Source organism: Dendropsophus ebraccatus, chromosome 9 (assembly GCF_027789765.1).
Source record: "Dendropsophus ebraccatus isolate aDenEbr1 chromosome 9, aDenEbr1.pat, whole genome shotgun sequence".
NCBI classification, from domain to species: domain Eukaryota; kingdom Metazoa; phylum Chordata; class Amphibia; order Anura; family Hylidae; genus Dendropsophus; species Dendropsophus ebraccatus.
Genome location: NC_091462.1, coordinates 80,589,983 through 80,615,765, shown reverse-complemented (window position 1 = coordinate 80,615,765; position 25,783 = coordinate 80,589,983). Strand labels below are relative to the sequence as shown.

General features: G+C 41.8%; 1 protein-coding gene across 5 annotated transcripts in view; it reads right to left on the bottom strand.

Moving 5' to 3' along the window:
• SNX29 (sorting nexin 29) overlaps window positions 1-25,783 on the bottom strand; it is a 394,719-nt gene that overhangs the window by 192,940 nt on the left and 175,996 nt on the right. For all 5 annotated transcript variants that reach the window (XR_011364568.1, XM_069983707.1, XM_069983706.1 and 2 more), the window contains one exon: window positions 22,136-22,239. Coding sequence is in view for 4 of the 5 variants with exons in the window: in XM_069983707.1 (XP_069839808.1) it covers window positions 22,136-22,239 (104 nt within the window). In the remaining variant the exon portion in view is untranslated. The remainder of the gene's footprint in view (window positions 1-22,135; window positions 22,240-25,783) is intronic.

The following is a 25,783-nucleotide window of genomic DNA, read 5'->3' as shown; positions in this document are numbered from 1 at the left end:
TATAAAGACACCTCAATGCTTCATGGCTTATGAAGGGCAGAGGACATCTGTCTAGAAGAGCAGAAGACACTTGCCTAGAAGAGAAGAGAGTACTTACCTAGAAGAGCAGAGGGCACCTGTCTAGAAGGGCAGAGGGCACCTGTCTAGAAGGGCAGAGGGCACCTGTCTAGAAGGGCAGAGGGCACCTGTCTAGAAGAGCAGAGGGCACCTGTCTAGAAGAGCAGAGGGCACCTGTCTAGAAGAGCAGAGGGCACCTGTCTAGAAGAGCAGAGGGCACCTGTCTAGAAGAGCAGAGGGCACCTGTCTAGAAGAGCAGAGGGCACCTGTCTAGAAGAGCAGAGTACACCTGTCTAGAAGGGCAGAGGGCACCAGTCTAGAAGAGCAGAGGACACCTGTCTAGAAGAGCAGATGATACCTTTCTAGTAGAGCAGAGGGCAGCTCCAACTAACAGCTTATGTCCTGGAGGATGCACCATAACTAGTGTTGAGCAGATATGTCAAAATGTTTGGGTTCAGCAACATTATCTGAACATGAAGACTGTGTGTTTGATTCCCCACGACTGCAGAAGTTGGATGCAGCCCTAGGGCTGCCAGGGAAACACAGATACAGCCTATGGCTGTATCCATGCTTTCCAGTACTCCCCTAGGGTGTCATTCAACTTCTGCAGCTTCCAGGAATCAAACTCCAAACGTTCAGGTTCAAATAAAGTTGAAGAACACAAACACTTGGACAGATTAAATGAACCCTAAGCACAGACAGACAGACTGCCCAATGGTTTAAATGAGAACTATGTAATGCTTACATTTCTCCTGAGGTGGTGCTGCAGAGATGTTGAACACTTGCTGCCAGATCCTTTTGCAGATTACAGCAGATGGCTGGTGGTGCCAGTACTGGGACATGCTGTAAAAGGGGGCTCTAACAAAAGAGCATTGTCCAACATGGAACACCAATTTACAAATGTCTTATTTATAGAAAATTGTCAGTTGCCATCAAAACTCCTAAAAAATATGAATTCCTTTTAGCCTTCCTTACTCTACTGGCATATCTGCTCAACAAGATGGTGTAAATGTGTCAACTTGTTTTTGTTTTGTTTTTGTTGTTGTTTTTTTGACTGATAAGAGCCAGATCCTGAATCATTTGTTTTCTAATCTGTTTCTAATTTCTTATTGTAATTTTTTATTTCAGTTTTAACATCATTTAGAGATATACCTTATAGCAAGTCCCAAGGACCTAGACACAATGAAGGTGTTTTTTTAGGAATGCTGTGTGACCTGTAAAGAGGAAATTATCTATCTACTGGTATCACCTTTATCTGTCTATGACCATAAAGAGGAGACTGGAAGCTGGAAAGTCATATGTATCGAATAAGCCTGAAGGCCAGAATTAAAACTGAAAAATGTCAACATTATTTAATAATATAGATAGAAAAATGGGAAAAATTTATATTTTACATACAGACTTCGATGATACAATAAGTACATAATTGCATGCTTAATAATAGCAATTAACAATGCATGCACATATCCATACATCCTTATTTATCTAAATGGCAACATAATCTCAAGGAAACACATTTTGAGTTAAAAGATACTGTTATGAGGATTTTTGTTGCCTGCCCTTAAAATAAACTCTCATCAGTTCAAACTAGGTGCAAGAAAGTGTTATTCTGAATCATTTCGTGAGCTAAAAATAGCCCCCTCCACAAATAAGAACTGGCAGCATTAAATCATAATTAGGCAATTTCCTGCAAATTAAGAAGCCAAATTGATTCTCAAATTATCACCCGAGCAGTTTGCCCCAGATGCTATTTTCTAGCTTTCTTTTATTAAAAATTCATAAGGTAATCAAACATTCTGAAACATAAGAGTGGCACAGTGTTAAGCATACATTTATCCTGTTTGTTCTTCTACATCAAAACAACACTATGAATGCGTGTGTTTCAGTTTGAAAAATATTGGAACCTTTTAACATTTTTTTAACCCCTTTACACCAGCCATATGGCTATATGCATTCATACTTCCTACGATGTCCTGTGCAGTAGGAATGTATATATGGATTCCTGGCGTGAAGGGGATTTAATGTGTGCAGGGCTGCTTCAGTGTGAGCAGCCTCGTACACTTTAATGTGCCAGGAGCCGGAGATCACGCTGTGGTCTGTCAATACCCCTTTAACGCCGCAACCTGTAGCGACTGCGGAGTTTAACCCTTAGGGGACACAGCTAGTTTTGGTATTTATGACACGGCCACATTTTTCAAATATGATGTGTCATTTTATATATTAATAACTCTGGAATGCTTTTACCGATCCTTGTGGTTCCAAGACTGTTTTATTCGAGACATGTTCCACTTTATGTTAGTGGTACATTTGGGCCGATACCTTTAACTTTTTTTTGTGAAAAACTCCAAAATGTGAAAAAAAATTAAAAAAATTGCATTTCTCCTAATTTGAAAGTCTCTGCCAATAAGGAAGATAGTTCTACCACAAAGGTTATTGATTACTTCATATCTATAACCTGTGTACTTTATGTTGGCAGCATTTGGTGAACATGCTTTAACTTTTTTTTTTAGGATTTTAGAAGCCGTAATTCTTTAGTAGCAATTTTCAAAATTTTTGTGAAAATTTTTTAGGGACCAGTTCAGTTTTGAAGCATATTCCAGAGGTCTGTATACTAGAAACCCCCATATTCCCCCCCATTTTGAACTCTTCACCCTTTGAAGTATTTAAATTGACATTTAAAACAGTTTTTAACCCTTTAGGCATTTCGCAGGTATAATTGCAAAATAAGTGTGAAAAGTAAAAATTTCCATTTTCTTTGCAGACATTCCAATTCAATCCTATTTTTTTTTATACCAAACCAGCTATAAAAAGTGAAATGTAATAAAACATTTATTCCCCTGAATCTGCAGTTTTTACAATTACCCCATTTGTGGACATAAAGTGTTGTGCAGGCGCACAACATGGCTCAGAAGAGAAGGAGCACCCTTTAGATTTTGGAGTGTGGATTTGGTTGGAATAAATATAGGAGACCATGTTACATTTACAGAGCCCCCCTAGTGCCGAGACAGTGGAACCCCCCCCCCCCCACAAGTGACCCCATTTTGAAAACTACACCCCTTAAGGAATGTAACAAGGATTACAGTGAGTATTTGGACCCTACAGGTTTTTCACAGTTTTTTGCAAAAGTTGGCCATGAAAAAGAAAAATCTCATTTTTCACACTTATACATTGGTGAAACCCCAAATTTTTCAAATTTCAAAATGCTTGGAGGAGAAAAAGCCCCCAATATTTGTAAAGCAATTTCTCCTGAGCTCAGAACACAACAAAGCTCAGAAGAGAAGGAGCACCTATGTCTGTGTGTGCACTACTGCTCTAGCAGTAAATGCACAGACATTTACTGACACTAACGGAAACTGACTGACGCTTACTCACACTTACTAACGGACACTGACTGTCGCTTACTCACACTTACTAATGGATGCTGACTGATGATAACTAATGGACACTGACTGACGCTTACTAATGGACGCTAACTGACGCTTACTTACGGATGCTGACTGACTATTACTAACGGACGCTGATTGATGCTCAGTAATGGACACTGACCGACTCTTACTAACGGATGCTGACTGATGCTGGCTGACACTTACTTATAGAAGGTGACTGACGCTTGCTGACACCTGCTAATGGACGCTGACTGACTCTTACTAACGGACACTGACTGACACTGACGCTTACTAACGGACTTTGGCGGACACTGACGGACACTTACTGACGATTACTAATGGACGCTGACTGGCGGACACTAAGATCTCCCTTATTACTGGGAGATCACAGGGGTACTTTTTATTATGTGTGTGTGTGTTTTACAGTATATGGATGCAGGCTCTGATTTCCTCACAAAGTGAGGGATCAGAGCCTGCATCCACGATCAGATACTGTGATTAGCAGCTCTGATCACACAGCTGCCAATTACAGTACATAGCAGCATGTACCAGCGTCATTACACAGATGCTGGTACATGCTGCTGCAGCAGGAAGGGGTCACAGCAGAGATCACTCCTTCCCCCTAATCCTCGCAGCACTGGCTCTCCGGTCCCGGAACTCATTCTGAGCTCCGGGACCCGGCGAGCCAATGCTGCTGCCAGGAGGAGGGGGAAGGAGAGACCTCGGCTGTGGCCCTCCGGTGAGACGAAGGCGGCTGCGGCGATCGGGAGTGGGGGTGGCGAGGGGATGCCACAGAGGATCCACTGATGCCGGTGATCGCCTATGCTGGACCCCTTCAGGGGCCAGCTATCAGCTGACAGTTTAGTTGCGGCTCCCGGTCACTGTTTATGTAAACAGTGAGCACCGGAAGCCGGTCAGTTAAAGTACGTCCTGGTGCCGCTAGTAACCTCCTGCCAGGACGTACTATAACTGCCTGGTGCGGCTAGGGGTTAAGGGAGTCAGTGACAACAGCGGTACCTGTCACTGACTGCAGGAGTCCTGTTCCATTAGTCTGACAAAAGGGACAGACAGAAGAATAATCCTTACCTCCATCTTGACGGATTGGCCCTCTGTATTTAGAGTTTGCCTCTACATGCAGACCGTCAATAACACTGATTAATGGCAGTGACATAGCATTAATTAGTATAAGCAATCTAATGATTGCTTGTAACAGTCCCCTAGGGGGATTTAAAAGGTTTTTTTTTTTTTAAAGTTTCTAAAAAAAAAAAAAAATAACAAAAAACACTGAAAAAATAAGTGTTATGGCTCTTAGAAGGCAAGGAGGAACACTGATTCAAAGTGACTTGGACATCCGTGCATTAATTGCCTTTGCTCATGAGGGGTTAACTTTATATTAAATCCCCCATCCCATCACAAAAACACTAACAGCAAACACTAACTCAGAATCACTCTCTTAAGTTACTACTGGCTTCATCATTTCACCACCAAGCCACAATGTAATGAACCAGAACATGATGACTTGGAGCAGAAATAAATGAGCGATGTGAGCAATGGAATGATTATACTTGGCATCACTTTATACTACTTTGCTGACCCCAAACGCTATGAAAGTATGACCTGTACCCTACACCCTAGTAGTAGTATACTAAGTATCATTAGAGAACAATGACATTATTTCTCCCTGACTCCCCACTGATCCAAGGCACTCAGTGTGCGGAGACATGGAGCAGGAAGCCGGCACCATGCACCTATCGAATAGTAGCAGCAAGGGATCAGACAGGTGAGCATATCTTATTTCTATGCCTGCCTGAGCCTTTTGAGAATATTTTTCTAGTTCCATAAACTCCTTTAAGAATTATTACTATCTGCACTTTTGCAGATTTATTCTCAACAATTTATTCATTGAAGTGGAAGCGGTGAAAAAGAGGCTGTTTGGCAAAAAGAGAAAAATATATTTTTTTCTTACTTAGCTTCAAATGACCCACACAGCCCTTTTCCTGTATAACTGTAACACTGACACTATAGCAATGCAACAACAGATAACATTTTATTTGTATTTTCTTTCACCATTGTACGTCCTTTGCTGTCAAATTAGAAGACAAAAAAAACTGTCAAGTAGATGAAATCAAAATTAGTGGCTCAAACCCTGTTGGCCAGAATGCTTCACTTGCCATTATGTCATTATCAGCAGAAGAATATCAAAGAGTCCTCAGCATTAAACTGCAAAAAAATATCTTTAATTTTAACCTCGGGGCATCTATGTGTACAAGAAAGTGATATGAATTCAGCCACTTTCTACTTTAGCAGTGACTCGGGTCATAAAGATTTCGGAGACGGTATTTAGAATTCATCATTTTCCTCTTGCATGCTGAATTATTTAGGACTGCATATTTTAACTGCTCTTTCTTATTATGCTTGAGAAAATAAACCTTTAAAGCAGATTTATTTTTCTTTTGCAGACTAGTGAGAAAGTTATAAAACCAAAGTTTGCAATTATTTCCGCAAATGGTTTTTATTGCAATTGCTCTGTAGCTACATATTGCACGTTTCAGGACTGCTGAACAGAGACCAAAGAGACGTGGAGGATTTTCCAGATGTTATTTTAACACCGAATATTTCCGCCCCATGTGCGATCAATGGAAAGGTCCAGCCACTCAACCCGTGTATTACTAAAGTGAAGGCAGTGACTGGCACCACACAGTACAATACTAAATGTCCTATAGTATATGCACAAGCCAAAAAGACAGAAATGGCTGCACATCGCACCCATGGCTGACACGAAAGCTTATTCAGCTACATTTAAAAACAACATCAGAAGTTAGTATATAATTTGGCCAAACCATATTGCCTCATGTACCACGTGCAGGTCTTCTGATACACATGAGTCCCTAACCAAAAAACATCACTGTGCTGGTCAGCGACCACAATCCCCGCAAAACGTGCGCAAGCAGAGAAGGGGGGACACGGAATGGCCCTGCAACCCCATTGTCACAGGACTAGACCCTGGAGGGCCCCCCCAAACCCCGCAGGCACCGCCGGCGGAAAAAGTGGACGCCAAGCAACACAAGTGTGAACAAGCTCTTACCTCTCTCTCCATTCCTCTGCAGGTAGAATGGGAGAATGCCAGGAGATCCTCCCCTTATGTACACAGGTGCTTCCTGCTAATTTGGATCACATGGGTCTTACACAGCACGAGTGCTAGCCAAAATGAAACAAGGGACAGAATACATAAAATATGCACAAGCCAAAAAGACAGAAATGGCTGCACATCGCACCCATGGCTGACACGAAAGCTTATTCAGCTACATTTAAAACCAACATCAGAAGTTAGTATATAATTTGGCCAAACCATATTGCCTCATGTACCACGTGCAGGTCTTCTGATACACATGAGTCCCTAACCAAAAAACATCACTGTGCCGGTCAGCGACCACAATCCCCGCAAAGCGTGCGCAAGCAGAGAAGGGGGGCCACGGAATTGCCCTGCAACCCCATTGTCACAGGACCAGACCCTGGAGGGCCCCCCGTAGGCACCGCCGGCGGAAAAAGTGGACGCCAAGCAAGACAAGTGTGAACAAGCTCTTACCTCTCTCTCCGTTCCTCTGCAGGTAGAATGGGAGAATGCCAGGAGATCCTCCCCTTATGTACACAGGTGCTTCCTGCTAATTTGTATCACATGGGCCTTACACAGCACGAGTGCTAGCCAAAATGAAACAAGGGACAGAATACATGTGATCCAAATTAGCAGGAAGCACCTGTGTACATAAGGGGAGGATCTCCTAGTATTCTCCCATTCTACCTGCAGAGGAATGGAGAGAGAGGTAAAAGCTTGTTCACACTTGTGTTGCTTGGCGTCCACTTTTTCCGACGGTGGCGCCTGTGGGGGCCCTTTAGGGTCTGGTCCTGTGACAATGGGGTAGCAGGGCCATTCCGTGGCCCCCCTTCTCTGCTTGCGCTCGTTTTGCGGTGATTGTGGTCGCTGACCGGCACAGTGATGTTTTTTGGTTAGGGACTCATGTGTATCAGAAGACCTGCACGTGGTACATGAGGCAATATGGTTTGGCCAAATTATATACTAACTTCTGATGTTGGTTTTAAATGTAGCTGAATAAGCTTTCGTGTCAGCCATGGGTGCGATGTGCAGCCATTTCTGTCTTTTTGGCTTGTGCATATTTTATGTATTCTGTCCCTTTTTTCATTGTGGCTAGCACTCGTGCTTTGTAAGACCCATGTGATCCAAATTAGCAGGAAGCACCTGTGTACATAAGGGGAGGATCTCCTAGTATTCTCCCATTCTACCTGCAGAGGAATGGAGAGAGAGGTAAGAGCTTGTTCACACTTGTCTTGCTTGGCGTCCACTTTTTCCGACGGTGGCGCCTGTGGGGTCTGGGGGGGCCCTTTAGGGTCTTGTCCTGTGACAATGGGGTAGCAGGGCCATTCTGTGGACCCCTTTCTCTGCTTGCGCTCGTTTTGCGGGGATTGTGGTCGCTGACTGGCACAGTGACGTTTTTTGGTTAGGGACTCATGTGTATCAGAAGACCTGCACGTGGTACATGAGGCAATATGGTTTGGCCAAATTATAAACTAACTTCTGGTGTTGGTTTTAAATGTAGCTGAATAAGCTTTCGTGTCAGCCATGGGTGCGATGTGCAGCCATTTCTGTCTTTTTGGCTTGTGCATACTAAATGTCCTATAGTGCTGTGTGCTGCTGCTGGGGGAAGCTCCAATACATTGAGCGACTCCCCTTCCCCCCGTTTTCCCCCCATGCAGCTACAAGGTCATGCCTAACTTAGAAGGAGGTTGGTCTCCCATCTGCTGTTCACAATCTATATCTCTTCCTCTGATTAGTCACACAATATAAGAAATTAGTCAATTAACTTCCCTTTGGCTATGAGATGTCTTATAAAGACAATCACCTTGATGACTACTTGCTTACCATGAGTCGACCTTCCACAACCCTTGGCGACCAGCTGTTCTTGCCAGTGAAAGGTTTCTTTACCCATATACACTGGCTATCAAAATTAGAGTACAGTGTATGAACACTGAATTTTTTCAGAAATAATGAAATAATGTAATCTACACTGATCAACATTTGAAGGATTTTTTGTAAGAGGTACACCATGTCACTAAACCAGTAAAATAACCAAAGTAAATCAACAAAAAAAAAAAATGTGATGATCATAATAAGAGAACAGCAATGACTGTAGCACAAGGAAAAATTACTACATTTTCTGAAGGTTACAACAGTCACCGGTCAGGAAGACACGTACAGGCCTTTACTGTGAATGACTTTGGCACATCTGCCGCCACAGGAATTCACTAGGCTATCAGACTGCTCTGCTGGGATTTTGGTCCACTATTCTTCCAGTTTCATACACAGTTCTGTGACTGTTGTGGGTTTTTTTGCCATAACTTTGTCACCAGGGATTTTCCAGAGGTTTTCTATTGGGTTTAGATCGGGACTCTGGGCTGGCCATTTCAATGTTTCAAGTTAAGGAATTGCTTTACCCGTAATGCCAGGTGACAGGGGGCATTGTCCTGCATGAAAATTACTGTCTGATTGAGTGATGAGTGCAAAAAAGGAAAAAGGTGTTGTCGAAGAAGGTTCTAATTCACACTTGTATTCACTCTGCCATGTAGCTGTATGAGAGGTCCTACTCCTGCTGCAGAAAATGTTCCCCAAACCATAACCCTTACTCCGCCATATTTTACTATTTTAGACACTTTGGGTTCCGTCTTTCCCCAGTTTGTAGACAAACATAATGTTTCCCATAAGGCCCACATAAACTAGCTCTCATCACTAAAAAACTATGAAGCACTTATCCTCTGTCCACACAGCATGCTCCTCAGCAGAGAGTCTAGCCTAAAGAGTGGTCCCTGCAGAGTGGACTTTCGATCCAAATGCTGTTAAACAGATCCTAACCCTGACAGATCCTAACCCTGTTCAATGCTGAACTTGAAAGCTATTTCAGCTGCAGTAATGAAACAATCACCCATGGAGATTCTCCGCATTACCCTGTCCTCTTTTGCATTTGTCCTTTGTAGGTGACCAGCTTTCTTGAATGAATTTGTGATGTTGTAAAGATGTAATAGTCTAGAAATCACAGACTTGGAACAACCAACGTCTCTTGCTATTGCTTTTAGGGTCAGCCCTTTAGCTTTCCTCTGGACAACCTGCTGCCAGAGGGTTTCAGTCACTTTGGAACAGCACACTATTTTTGCAAAGTCAGTGAGAACTAGAAAGTTAGGGTGCAATTACACAGTTAGATTTATCTGACAGATTTTTGAAGCCAAAGCCCTGAATGGTTTTAAAAAGAGGAGAAATCTCAGCCTTTCCTTTATGACCTGTTCCCTGTTTATACTCTGTTCCTGGCTTTGGCTTCAAAGATCTGTCAGATAAATCTCTGTGTAAACGCACCCTTAGGGCCCTATTCCACCGAACGATTATCGTTCAGATTATTGTTAAATCGTTCGAATGTAAACGATAGACGTTCGGTTAAAATGCAGTTAACGATTAACGACCAAAGGAGAAATCGTTGATCGCTTTATAATACCAGGACCTATTTTTACTGTTGCTCGTTCGCAAAACGTTCGCAATGAATAAGACGTCGTTTGGTCATTCGCAGTAGATACGAATGCAATAGCGAAGAAAAAACTATCGCAAATACTATCATAAGTAACGATTATCGTTCCATGGAAATGAGTGAACGTTTTCAGATCTTTCGCAATAGCGGTCGTTTGAGATTGTTAATCGTTAACGATTATGCAAACAATTATCGTCCGGTGGAATAGGGCTTAGGCTGCATTCTGACGGATCCTGACGGATCACGGACGTGGAATGCCAGTACCGGAGTCCCCCCGCGCCCGGACAGCATCTGTAATTAGATGCTGGGAGCGGGGGAGACTGTATTCATAAGCGCCGCGCTGTAATGAATCAGCCGCGCGGTGCTGTTACTACAGCGCGGCGCTTATGAATACAGTCTCCCCCACTCCCAGCATCTAATTACAGATGCTGTCCGGGCGCGGGGGGACTCCGGTACATGCATTCCACGTTCATGATCCGTCAGGATCACGGAATGTGGGAATGCAGCCTTAGTCTGCCAGTTACATAGGGTGTGTCAGACTTAGCACTAGTCGCCAGATTAACACCAATAACTTGCAGGTAACTGAAAGTGTTCTCTAATTTTGATCACTGTTCTTTTTCAAATATCTAATTTACATTTTTATTCTGTGCTATAGAATATAAATAAATTTATTAAATAAGTTTTAAATACTGCTATTTTACTCATGTTAGGTTATATTCACATAGGACTATGTTCACATAGGACCTTGACATTTAGGAAATTGTGTGTTGTTCTCTAATCTTGATCACCACTGTATTTCCCCTGCAGATAATGGAAATCTCTAAATATATGGTATTACCTTCTGGCCATTAAAATGAATAACTGGGTATGTAATGCCTGGACAAATTAAATCTAAGTCTATGTAGGAGCTCCAAATTTTATGACCATATTCCCTAATAGGACATTTTGACAGGGACTGTTAAAGGGGTTATCCAGCACTACAAAAACATAGCCACTTTCCCCCTACTGTTGTCTCCAGTTTGGGTGGGGTTTTGAAACTCGGTTCCATTTAAGTAAATTGAGCTTAATTGCAAACCGCAGCTGAACTGGAAACAACAGTAGGGGGAAAAGTGGCCATGTTTTTGTAGTGCTGGATAACCCCTTTAAGGAGACCACTCCTTTAACTATAGAGTCTTATAATAACTGCTATAAGCGAATAACAACCTTGTTGGTAAATTGGGGCCACAATACATAATTACTCTAATTAGCTGTCAGGGCATCTACATGGTATACAAAAGTTATTTGCAAAAGTTAAGAACAAAAATAGGTGATAAGAGAAACAGATCACTGATCTCAGGGAGACCAGCCAAACAACAACACTGCCGGCTGCTAGTGAAAGCGCTCAATGCAGTGAAGTCCTAGGTGCATTGCCACGAACATGCAAAAGAAGAGCCCGTGGAGCCTCATCAAAGAGTCTCGAAACATAGGGTTAGCCAGATATCCTTCCAGGAGGGACCCAGCTAAGGGGTGGCTTCTGTTAGGAAACCACCATATTAAGCGGCCCTATAAGTCAATGTAATGACAAGGGAAAAAACAAGGCCAGGTATCCATCCACATACAGCTGTTTCGGGGTTTTGCCCCTCATCAGTGTGGAGCAAGATTCTGGCTAGGTGGGAGCAATGCCTAGTAGAGCCATAAGAGAAACAGATCGCTGATCTCAAGGAGACCAGCCAAACAACAACACTGCCGGCTGCTAGTGAAAGCGCGTCCAAGAGGGATATCTGGCTAGTCCTGTGTTTCAAGACTCTTTGATGAAGCTCCACGGGCTTTTTTTTTGCAAAAAAAACCAACACTTCTAGTGATAAAAGCAACAGGAGTTTGCAGCTTAAACTGGTGGAAATCAACGAATCAGGTAGGTGGTGCTCAGTCCAACCAGTTACAATAAACCTTCTCATAGTGTATAGATGAAAAGACGTAACTCACCCAGGATCCTAGGTTTTGATGTTTTATTACGGTCAATCAGCAGGCCTAAAACTGCTTTACAAAACAGCAAACAACAGCTTCAGAAGATGCGCTAAGGCATGAAACTGCCGTCGCTTGCTGTTCTGTAACATGGTTTTAGCCCTGCTGATTGCCCTTAGTAAAGCATCAAATCCTAGGATCCAGGGTGAGTGCGGTCTTTTCATCTCTACACTGTGAAGAAGTTATTTACAACCTATCCTAACACTACAATGTGACCAGAATAGTATATTTATATAAACCTATATATACACCTCGTATAATATGATAAATTTGTTATTTCCTCATCCACCTTAAAGGGCTTTCACAGAAATAAAAAAGGATCAATTACTGATTGGCAAAGTCCAGTCGTTGTAGGTTTTATAACAGTATCCATGTTTTCTAGGCAGTCTTAGGGCTGCATCAGTCTCCAAAAATGGGAATATCCAGATATCCCTCCTGGGAAGGAAACCTGTTGCTAAAAGGTGCCTCTCAATGGGGAGATCACCAAACCACCCTGATATGTAGCCCCTTAAGTCCAACTTTATAGCAAGTATTAGGACAATAATACCAGAAATATCAGGGTAGCCTCTTTTGCGTCAAAGTCTAACTCACTTCGGAGTATAGTGATATGTCAATGGAAATACCAAAGCCAGGCATCCATATCCACAGGGCTGAATCTAAATTTTTCAGCCACCGGTAAACAAATGCAGAGAGTTCGGGTTCAACAAGCCGAAATGTACTTGAAGTTCGTTCATCTCTAGTAACCAGGCATGGCCACTATACAATAAAGGAAGCCAACTGCCTCTGGCCCCATTCACCAAGTAGACCCTGCTAACCAACTGTGTTGGCACTCTACCTATCACAGATTGATGGCTTTATCTTGAGGATATGCTAGCAACCATTTCTGCACAGAACCCACTTTTAATTTAGTAACATAGTTAACCTCTTAGGGACATATGCCGTACCCGTACGTCATATGTCCCCAAGAGGTGTTCAGAGGGGGGCCACACGGCGACCCCGCTCTGAACTGCCGCAATCCTGACTGCTATGTGCAGCACGGGACCGCAGCTATTAGTGGGAGCGATTCGATCGCCGCTCCCACTAATTAACACCGTCGGTTGCAGCTCTCAAACATGACAGCTGCATCTAACAGTGTTAAATGCAGCCCATCCCTGGTGTCTAGTTGTGAATCCCCCCCATGCGATGCGATCGCGGAGGGGGAATCCCTTCATCTTACCTGGCCGGGCCTCAGCGACGTAATGACGCTGATCCCGGCTCGGTATTCTTTTGTATTGGCCTGAAGCAGGCCAAAGCAATAGAGCACCGATCTCATGGATCGGGGCTGTGTTATACAGCTACACTGATCTCTATGAGAGATCAGTGTAGCTGTATTAGAAGTCCCCCAGGGGGACTTCAAATTAAAGTGAAATTGAAAGAAAAAAAGAGTTTCCATTAATAAAAAGACCCCTCCCCTAATAAACGTTTGAATCACCCCCCTTTTCCCATTTTATTAATAAAAATAAATTAATAAATAAATCAAACATGTTTGGTATCATCGCGTGCGCACAACCTATTCATTTATCACATTCTTGATCTCGCACGGCATACGGCGCAAGAGCAAAGACCCGGGAAAATTGTGCATTTTTGGTCACATCAAATCAAGACACATTGTAATGAAAAGCGATCAAAAAGTCGCATATACGCAATCAAGGTACCAATAGAAAGAACACATCATGGCGCAAAAAATTACACCTCACACAGCCCCATAGACCAAAGGATAAAAGCACTATAAGCATGGGAATAGAGCAATTTTAGGGAATGTTTTTTTGCTGTCGAAAGTTTTTTTTTTTTTTTAAAAGCCATCAAGTAATATAAAAGTTATGCAAGTTGCATAACATTTTAATCGTACAGACTTGAGGAACATGTATAACATGTCAGTTTCTCCATAGGACAAACGGCGTAAAAACTAAAAAAAAAAAAAAAAAAAACTAAAAAAAAAAATTGCATTTATTTTTCAATTTCACCACACACATAATTTTTTTCTGGTTTCGCAGCATATTCTATGCAAAAATTAAGTCTGCCATTGCAAAGTACATTTAGTGACGCAAAAAATAAGGGCTCATGTGGGTTTCTAGGTGCTATGGCCTTTTAAACACAAGGAGGAAAAAGCGAAAACGCTAAAAGGAAAATTGGCTCCGTCCTTAAGAGGTTAAAGGAGAAATCTGGCAAAATTTTTTATTAAAGTATTATATTTCTCCCCAAAAGTTATACAAATCACCAATATACACTTATTACGGGAAATGCACATAAAGTGTTTTTTTCCCTGCACTTACTACTGCATCAAGGCTTCACTTCCTGGATAAAATGGTGATGTCACGACCCGACTCCCAGAGCTGTGCGGGCTGTGGCTGCTGGAAAGGATGATGGCAGAGGGATGCTCAGTGTCCCTGCAGTGCCCTGTGTCCCTCAGTGTCCCTCTGTCATCATCCTCTTCCAACAGCCACAGCCCGCAAAGCTCTGGGAGTCGGGTCGTGACATCACCATTTTATCCAGGAAGTGAAGCCTTGATGCAGTAGTAAGTTCAGGGAAAATAGCACTTTAAAAACATTTCCCGTAATAAGTGTATATTGGTTATTTGTATAACTTTTGGGGGCAATATTTTACTTTAATAAAATTTTTCACCGGACTTCTTTAATAAGGTTAAAAGAAGACAAGAGTCCATCAGGTTCAACCTAAGCAAACCCTACTGGGTTGATCAAGAGCAAGGCAGATACCAATTGCCCCATCACAGGGAGAAAATTCCTTCCCGACGCCAATGGCAATCAGGATAATCTCTGGATCAACGTATCATCAAAAATCTAATGCCCATAACCTGTATTATTATATTTTTCAAGAAAAGCATCCAGGCCTCCCTTGAACTTATTTAATGGATCAGCCAAGTCAACATCATGCGGCAGAGAGTTCCATAGTCTCACTGCTCTTACAGTAATAAATCTGCATCTGTGCCGATGGTGAAACCTTCTTTCCTCTAGATATAGAGGATGCCCCCATGTCATGGTAACAGACCTAGGAGCAAAAATATCACTATAAAGATCTCTTAACTGTCCATTCATATATTTGTACACTGTGCTCAGATTGCCTCTAAGACGTCTTTTTTTTTTTTTTTTTTTTTTTTTAGCGTTAATAGCCCCAAGCTTGATAACCTGTCTTGGTCCTATAATCCACCCATTCCCTTAAAGGGGTTATCCAGCGGTACATAAACATGGCCACTTTCCCCCTACTGTTGTCTCCAGATTGGGTGGGGTTTTGAAACTCAGTTCCATTTAAGTAAATGGAGCTTAATTGCAAACCACACCTGAACTGGAGACAACAGTAGGGGGAAAAGTGGCCATGTTTTTGTAACGCTGGATAACCCCTTTAATGACCTTGGTTGCCCTCCTCTGTACCCACTAGAGGAGAAAAGGTCAAACCCTTATTAGAATGAACTGGTGAAAGCAGCAAGATAGGTGAGCATCGCAACTTTATATTTATGTACGATAAAGCAAGAGCAACAAAAACATTAGAGCGGAGACACTAAAAGAAACCCAATTAGGAAATGTACTTTATTCATTTGCCAGCTCAATTATGTTTAATTTTCCACAACCTATTAAAATGTAAGCTTGATAAATCTTATACTTTTAAACTCAAACATGAGAAACAGCATTGTACCTGAAGTTCAAGCAAGCCTGGAAATTTCATCCAAGTATAATATTTGATCAAGGATAAGTATTCTGGAGCTGAATAGGCGACATTTATAAGAGCACTTTAGTATACGATAAGAATGTGAAAATCTTTTTGAATAACCCAACTAAAGCACTACTGAAAAACGGAGCTGATTTCTGTCAGATGCGGTGTTGTTACTGACACTTACTGGAACTCAAAATTATCTACTTGCTGCTATTAGATGCATTTAGGCTATAAATATCTTGTGTATGTGGCAATAAGGATGCATCTGGTGACCTGAATCCACACAAGGTCCCCATGACTACACTGCTGCTGACAAGCCGGAATAGGAAAAGCTGCCATCACAGTCTCTAAGTAGCCTGGTTTTAGACTTGGAGTGTATAATTTCAAGGAAATCAACAGCTCTACCAAGAATCCTTGAACTGTAGGGATTCTGTAAACTTATTGAGATACATGATCATTGACCATATACCAGGAAAAAACACAGATGGGCCATAGGTTAAAAATTCTTTAATATTGATTTTAATGTAAAAACTTTTTTATAGGTCTTACCCAATTAGGGTCCCCTGCTTTCATCCTTATAAAAGGTACCATTAATAGGAAGGTAATTGTATGTATATATATATATATATATATATATATATATATATATATATCTTGTTTTGTTTTTTAATAGACTAGGACAAGTACCAGCAACTCACCAAGAACAGCACTGAATATCTATAGTTGAATGATATTGACTACAATAGAGGATAGGAAATCACAAATCTGCCTTAATAGATGGCACATATTTTACAATGCTAGTTTTGGCAGCAGCTGTAATCTGTCACTTGTCATTATAATGATATGTAACATACATGGATGTGTTATGTGTATAATATACCTGTGTACAGTTATATAATGTACTGATGATGTCATCACTTAATTGCACCAGTTTATGAATTGGTCTATATTTATCGGATTATTACACACTGTTTCTTAAGAATGATCCCATTGTGGGATTGAAATATTGTATTATCTGTACCTGAAGGTTGAATGAACCACAGTGGAGCTAGTTCCCTATTCTGTTTATAGAATTTCAAGTACACATATCTGAGAATTGAATATATTAAAGGTTTCCTAATTCGAATTGACACCATAATGCTTAAAGTTTACTTGTCACTTTGAGGCTGGGTTCACACTACGTATATTTCAGTCAGTATTGTGGTCCTCATATTGCAATCAAAACCAGGAGTGGATTAAAAACAAAGAAAGGCTCTGTTCACACAATGTTGAAATTGAGTGGATGGCCGCCATATAACAGTAAATAACTGCCATTATTTCAATATAACAGCCGTTGTTTTAAGATAACAGCAAATATTTGCCATTAAATGGCGGCCATCCACTCAATTTCTGAAGTAGTGGTGGAGACGGCACTGCTGTGGTGGTGGTGCTCGTGGTAGGATGGCGTCCCAGACGTAATGTAGAAGAAAGTCCCGGCACTTCACCAATTCAAATATATGCTTATTTATTATGTGCAAAGCATCACACAGTACAGGAGGACGCGTTTTGGCATATTGCCTTCATCAGCTGACTTTCTTCTACATCCACTCAATTTCAACATTGTGTGAACAGATCCTTTCTGTGTTTTTAATCCACTCCTGGTTTTGGTTGCAATATGAGGACCACAATGCTGACTGAAATATACGTAGTATGAACCTAGCCTAAAAGTGATTTTTTTTGCCAGTAATAGACATATATATGATTTCATACTCTTACTTATCTGGCCAGTTACAGCACTGCACATACTTCTCTCTGCTATTCTACAGCTTAGTGCTGGCTTAAATGAGTGAAAGATCTTGATTAACTTTTTATTTTTTTTAAGTGTGGATCATCCTAACGGACAGTTCACATGGAATAAAACTGGGAGATTCCTCAACCGCGGAATTCCGCCAGCCTCCGTGTCATACTGCCAGTCTATGGGAGGCTCGCACATGTCTCCTCTCGCCACGCGGAAGAATGGACATGTCTATTCTTCTGAGCGGAGCGGAGAGGCGCGAAGACGGGAGGCGAGCAAGCCAGTATAGCACGGAGGCTGGCGGAGAATTCCGCCAGTTTTACTCCGTGTGAACTCAGCCTAAGCGGACAGACTGGCTTAGCTTTCAAGTACACAGCCCTGGCTCTCTCCCTCTTTCACAGCACAGCATGTTAAAGTGACTCTGTACCCACAATCTGCCCCCCACAAACCGCTTGTACCTTCTTATAGCTGCTTTTAATCTAAGATCTGTCCTGGAGTCCGTTCAGCAGGTGATGCAGTTTTTGTACTAAAAAACAACTTTTAAACTTGCCGACCTGTGTCAAATTGGCATGGCCTAGAGTGTCTGTGCATTAGGCTGGCACAACCTCTCTGTCCCTCCTCCCCGCCCTCTTAATCATTAGGAATGCCCCAGGCAGGTATTCTCTTATTCATCAGCTGTGAGAACACTGCACATGTGTTGGATCGTTAAGGCAGCTGTGCAGTTTTCAGAAAAGTGATAAATAGAAAAAAACCTGCCCTGGGGCATTCCTAATTGTGAAGAGGGTGGGGAGGAGGGACTGAGAGGCGGTGCAAGCCTGGGCACAGACACTCTAGGCCGCGCCAATTTGACACAGGGCTGCAAGTTTGAAAGTATTTTTTTAGGACAATAACTGCATCACCTGCCGAACGGACCCCAGGACAGATCTTGGAATAAAAGCAGGTACAAGTGGTACAAGGTACAAGTGGTCAGGAGGGGGCAGATTGTGGGTACAGAGTCAGTTTAAGCCCTATCCCACTTCCTGTGTTCTGTCCCAATCTTGCTGCTACCAGAGACAGAATTTCACTACAGGCAATAAAACAGCAGACCACAAGGTAGGGAGAAACCTAGTGGCTAAGCTCAATTTTTGTTAAATGAAGTGATTTATAAATACTTAATATTTATGTTACTGATCCACAGCAATAGTCTGGGAAAATAAAATAGTATTTTACAAGTGGCCTACAAAGCCAAGGTTTTCATAGTTAAAACAAAAAAATAAATAAAAAATATATATATATATATTATTTATGGGGGTGCATCCAGCCAGATTGTGGATCTGTGATGTTTATTTCCAGAATACAGCAAACATAGAAATCTACAGATCGCTAATGGCTGCCCGTACACAACAGTGTCCTGTTCAAAGCATCATAAAGCAGCGTCTACCCTTGTGCATGAGGCATTAGGGTCACCCATTTATACTAATTACTATGGTGGTTATTTCAAGTGATAAATGATATCAGGATCAAAAGCTGTTCACCTCTCACCACAGCTTAATACTGAACAGTGCTCTTGCATCGTACACTATAATCCACTGACCTCATCTTTTTGCTTACAGGGAATAAATAGAAGAAAAGTGGATGTACTTTTTTTCCTGTTATTACTTTTTACCACAACTGACACCAAATTTGCTTCAAAGGTTGCAGAGAAATTAAATGCTAAGAAGTCTTCTTTATGAGTATTTTTCACTGCAAAACACCTGTACAAACACTCGCCTGAAGGAACTAAAGTAATGAGTTGTGAAAGAAACAAAAAGATAATAAGCAAAAAATTACAGACAAAAAAAAATTCACTTATTGATATAGAACTTATTCCACAGTAACAATCAACTATAAAACTTCATAACCCAATAAAGATCTTTAGATTTATTGTAATAATGTAAATATAAACAAATAATGTAAATATAAACAAATGTAAATCTCCCACTAGGAGGTTAAATTGTATATAAATAAAATACATAAATAATAACTAGGGCCATCTGTTTAGTTGTCCCCTGAAAAAGCACTGCCAGCGAGCGCCAATCTTGCTCATTGGCACTTGAAGATTGTATAATGTAAAAGGACCCCAAGATACAAAGTCAAGTGACTTGAATATCAGGAGTTTGTTATTTAAACTGCTACTTTAACCCATTAAGGACCGAGCCCATTTTTGTTTGCACAATTTCGTTTTTTCCTCTTCATTTAAAAGGCTGTATAAACTTTCGTTTTTTTCACCCACAGACCCATATGAGCTCTTATTATTGCTCTATTACCAAACTTATAACACTGTTATTTTTTGGTCTATGCAAAAGAGGAGCCCGTGGAGCCTCATTGAAGAGTCTCAAAACACAGGACTAGCCAGATATCCCTCCGGGAAGGACCCAGCCAAGGGGCAGCTCCTGTTAGGAGACCACCAAAACCACCATATTAAGTGGCCTTATAAGTCAATGTAATGACAAGGGATAAAACAAGGCTAGGTTACCATCCACATACAGCTGTTTCGGGGTGTTGCCCCTCATCAGTGTTGAGCAGGATTCTGGCTAGGTGGGAGCAGTGCCTAGTAGAGCCATAAGAGAAACAGATTGCTGAACTCAGGGAGACCAGCCAAACGACAACACTGCTGGCTGCTAGTGAAAGCGCTCAATGCAGTGAAGTCCTAGGTGCATTGCCCCCTGGGAAACATGAATATGCAAAAGAGGAGCCCGTGGAGCCTCATTGAAGAGTCTCAAAACACAGGACTAGCCAGATATCCCTCCGGGAAGGACCCAGCCAAGGGGCAGCTCCTGTTAGTAAACCACCAAAACCACCATATTAAGTGGCCCTATAAGTCAATGTAATGACAAGGGATAAACCAAGGCTAGGTTACCATCCACATACAGCTGTTTTGGGCTGTATAAACTTGCGTTTTTTCACCCACAGACCCATATGAGCTCTTATTTTTGTGCCACTAATTGTACTTTGCAATTGCAGACTTAATTTTTGCATAAAATATGCTGCAAAACCAGATAAAGATTATTTGTGTGGTGAAAGTGAAAATAAAATGCTTTTTTTTTTTTAATTTGGGGGGTGGTTGTGTTTATGCCGTTTGCTCTATGGTAAAACTGACATGTTATCTATGTACCTCAAGTCGGTACAATTACAATGATATGCAACTTGTATAACCTTTATTTTATTTGATGGCTTTTAAAAAATTAAAACCTTTTAAAAAAAAATAAATGTTCCTTAAAATTGCTCTATTACCAAGCTTATAACACTGTTATTTTTTGGTCTATGGGGCTCTGTGAAGTGTTATTTTTGGCGCCATGATCTGTACTTTCTATCGGTACCTTGTTTGCGTACTGTATATGCAACTTTTTGATCACTTTTTACTACAATTTTTCTGGATTTGATGTGACGAAAAATTGGCAATTTTGCACTTTTGATTTTTTTGTGCTTACGTTGTTTACTCTGCAAGAACAAGAATGTGTCCTTAAGGGGTTAAAGTGTAACTGTCATTTACATTTCAATTGCAGAAATCAATAGTACAAGCGATTTTAAGAAAATATCTGTGCATTATCAGGGAAAGCCGTCTTAATTGCAGAGAAGCAAGTGAAGATGGGTTTCCTAAGTCCCATTATAACCTATGGAGGGGTGAGGGGTTGAGGGGGATGAGTGAGCAGGGAAAGTAGGCAAGTAGCTGTACAGTTTGGAGATTGTCTGGGCACATAAAACGCTGGATTCACAGGTTAGAAAGGTCAGTGCTTATCTGGGAGCTTGGTGAGAGAAAATTGCAGAATGTAGTGTTTTGCAGGGCTGTTTGTTTCCTTTCCATGCTCATTCACCACCCTCGTCCCCACCCCCTCCATAGAGCATAATGGACACAAAAATCCTACTTCTTCTGAAGTGAGGGGGGGTAGTAGTAAAATAGCTTTTTAAGTACAGAAGGAAACTCTTTTGCTTAATAAAACCTCAAACAGGGTTTCTTAAAATCGCTTGTACTATTGATATTTATTGATTTCTGAAAAATTACATTTAAATGACAGTTTCGCTTCAACTTTTGGCACAAAGATCTTCGTGATGAGAGTGCTCCTGCTCAGTGATATTAATATAAATTGTATTTCAAATTTCTGAAAAGCTTTTCCAAATTTATATATTTTTTTTAACAGAGCTATATTGAAATCAATTGTCTCAATACACAGGATACTGCAGCAAATACCCAATCATTCTATTACTGGCTAATCAAACATTTACTCTGTGTCAAATGAGCAGGTACAGTAGCTAACTTTTCTTTTAACCCAGTTAAACCCATTTTAAAAAGGTTTTATTTTTCATTCATACAACAAATAAATGAATGAATTACAAATAGAGATGAGCGAACCGGGTTTGGGTTTGAGTCCATCCGAACGTTTGGCATTTGATTAGCTGGGGCTGCTGAACTTGGATAAAGCTCTAAGGTTGTCTGGAAAACATGGATACAGCCAATGACTATATCCATGATTTCCACATAGCCTTAGGGCTTTATCCAAGTTCAGCAGCCACCGCTAATCAAATGCCGAAAGTTCGGGTTCGGATGGACTCGAGCATGCTCCAGGTTCGCTCATCTCTAATTACAAAGAATCCTTGTACAAGTAATTTACCTCTATGAGTTTGCGTTCATATGAAATGGCTAACTCATCCTGATCCACTGCTGGCTTTACTTCAGGAAGTATTTCTCCATCAATATTTCGAAGATTTGGATATGCTAGAAACAAGTGAGATAAAGTCATCAATATGACATGTAACCACATATATGATTGCACAGTATTGGATCTTTAAAGATTTCAAAAAGCAAATACATTCAAGCATCTAAGTAATAAATGATAAATCAATCTGTTCTCCATCAGATCCCTACCTCTACATCACTATAGCCATTAAAGTGTGCTCATATCCGTATAGCAAACATTGAGAGACCAGAAAAAATCATCGGGTGTCAGGCATTTATCGCTACGTGTAATAGCGCAGCAGACGGCTATATAAAATATAGCTAGTATAAAATAAAAGTATTTACCTAGTTTACCATGTTCTACTCGGTGTCTTTGGACCTTCCACGGTCTCTGCAGCTGCAGCTCTGCCTTCTGTTCCCGTCTCTGCACTGACAGGCCGCTTAGCCCAGAGATAGCACCATGGCTAGTGATTGGCTGAGCGGCCAGTCAGTGCAGATACGGGAACAGATGGCAGAGCTGCAGCTGCCGACACCAGGGAAGACCAAGGACACCAAAGAAGGCCAGAGAACACTGGGTATTCGTTGTAAGGTAAGTGAATACTTTATTATTTTACACTAAAGGCAAGGGCTGCACTTAATGATCGAGCCGTGTAATAGGACCATTCCTCTTCAGGAGAGCAGCATTGCTTCAGGAGAGTGGCACATGCTTCATTAAAACTACCTTTTTGTTAATTCATCAACAATTATATAAGGATGTGATTATAAATCCTATTTCCTTACAATATAAAGTGTTTTATAGGAGCGGAAAATGTAATAGGATCTCTTTAAATTATCTCCCCATTACCCTACAGACAGCTAAGGCTCCTTGCACACCATGTCTGGGAGATCTACTCTTCTGTAGAAGATCCAAAAAGTAATTAAAAAAACAACAACTCAAAAGTGGATACTTAGGAAAGGTTTCCCTCTTCGTTATGTTGAGACCGGATTAATTTTTTGAAGGTAACGAAAACGTGTATGCCCCGTAGTTGTATCTGAAGTACGCGGACTGCCGAGAGCCCAAAACTAAAACACTACTTTAGGTCAGAATCCTATTGATACAAAAAAAGTAATCAAAGCTTAAAGGGAACCAATCACGCAGAAAATCCATCTTAAGATAAGGAAACGTGCTGGCACATCACCCAGCACATTTCCCAAACATCCCCCTGTAACCTCCGTGCCCCCCTCCATCAGTTAGTAATCTTACTTTGAAGAAGTCCCGCGCTGTATGTAAATTTCGGGCAAGTAGTCACGGTGAACGGATTTAGTCATGGTGGGCAGAATCAGTCACAGGTCCTGGGCGTCTGTAATCACACCCAGAGGGGCGTGATTGAGAGGTCTGCCTTCCATCCACGTGACCCAGCAGCTTGTGTTTCACGTCGTCGGCGCGCTGACGTCATCTGCACGCAGCGTCGACGTCTTCCGGAGTCCGTGCATGCGCAGTACCGTGGGAGATGCCGCCGACGTACTGCGCATGCGCGGACTCCGGAAGATGCTGGGTCACGCGGATGGAAGGCAGACCTCTCAATCACGCCCCTCTGGGCATGATTACAGCCATTACAGACGCCCAGGACCTGTGACTGATTCTGCCCACCATGACTAAATCCACCCACGGTGACTACTTGCCGGAAATGTACATACAGCGCGGGACTTCTTCAAAGTAAGATAATTGACTGATGGAGGGGGGCACGGAGGTTACAGGGGGATGTTTGCTGGGTGATGTGCCAGCACATTACCTTATCTTAAGATGGATTTTCCGCGTGGTTGGTTCCCTTTAATGTCATGATGTCCCAACACTGTCTTATGGTAACATTCCACCACCCTGAAAAGTTACCGGTACAATAAGGTTATATCCAAGAGACTTTCAGAAATACAAAGTTATAAATTATTTAAGTTCAGCAAAGCCTAGTCTTTGATATCAATTAATTTCAACAATGGCTCTTTAATTTGGATATAAAGGCTATTCTTATTATTACAGATAGAATTACTCTGTACAGGATGTCTCTAATTGCAATCAAGTTCCATCGCTGTTTACACTAGATTAAAATGTTAAATGGGGTGAACACTTACCCTTAGGCTCAGTTCACACAAAGCAAAACTGGCGGAATTCTGAGACAGAGAGTCCCGCCAGCCTCCATGTCATAATGACAGTCTATGGGAGGCTCGCACACCTCCTCTCTCCGCGCTGAAGAATGGACATGTCTATTCTTCAGCACGGAGAGACGCAGTGAGAGGAGGCACGCAAGCCCCCCATAGACTGTCATTATGACATGGAGGCTGGCGGGATTCTCTATTGCAGAATTCCGCCAGTTTTGCTACGAAGCCTTAAGGAGCCCATTTTAGTTTAACACCAGCCATCCCTGTCATGTTTGGTTTGACTAGCCAACCATCTAATGATCTAATGCAGGGTTGGGGAACCTTTGTGCCCTCCAGTTGTGGCAAAACTAGAAAGTCCATTATGCATGGACAACCAAAACCATGGCTTTTGCTGTCAGAATTGATGGGAATTGTAACCTTGCAACAGCTGGAGGGCTCAGGGTTTACAGTCCCTAAACTAGTGTGTATCAGGGTGTCCTGACTTTCCTCCATGGCAAATGTCAGAGGAAAGAAGGATCAGCAGTGTTGAATTTAAACATGTCCATCCTTTGTTCTCATAGGAGAGGATGTAGGGCAGTGGCTGATCTCCCACATTTAGAACACATTCACACTGGGCAAATGCATAGTATAAGGCAATGGGGAAGGAGGATAACAGCTATCCAAGGTTCACAGCCACCTTTAGGATGAGCCATCAGTGTTTAATCAGAACTTTTGGCGCTCACGGTTTACTAGTGGTTGCACCACACTTGTTAAAGGGGTTGGTCACTTAATAGTAAAAAAAAGTTCAGTGTACTGTATTAGTAACTGTACCCACTGTATATACTGACAGCAGCTCCCTGTGTACCTCATAGAGCTAATATCAGACTCCCCTTCTCCAGGCTGTGCTGCCCTTCTCTGTTTTGTTTCTGTCCATAAAATGGCCAACATAGCGGAGCATGTTACAGTGCCCCCCCCCCCCAGTGTCCACCACTGAGCCTGTATATGTCTATGGAGGACACAGGGGACAGGGCATGGTCACATGCTCCTCCATGTCGGCTATTTTATGGACAGAAACAAAAACAGAGCAGGGCAGCCCAGCCTGGAGGAAGGGAATCTGATATTAGCTCTATGAGGTACACAGGGAGCTTCTGTCAGTATATACATTGAGTACATTCACTAATACTATACACTGACTTATTTTACTATAAAGTGGCCAACCCCTTTAAGTATCGATGGTCTCTGCTGAAGAAAGGTCAACAATGTTTTAGGACAGAAAAAAAAACAATTACTATTCTCAATAAGAAATCTATACTAAAGCCCATGAGACAATTAATCTATTACTGCAGATTATCCAATACTCCATATTTTCGGCACATCCCTATCATCATTACTTACAGACACCATCTGAGCCTAGTAGAGAATTCCAGGGAAAAATCTTCCTACACAATCAAGGGAGCTCATAGGGTAGCTG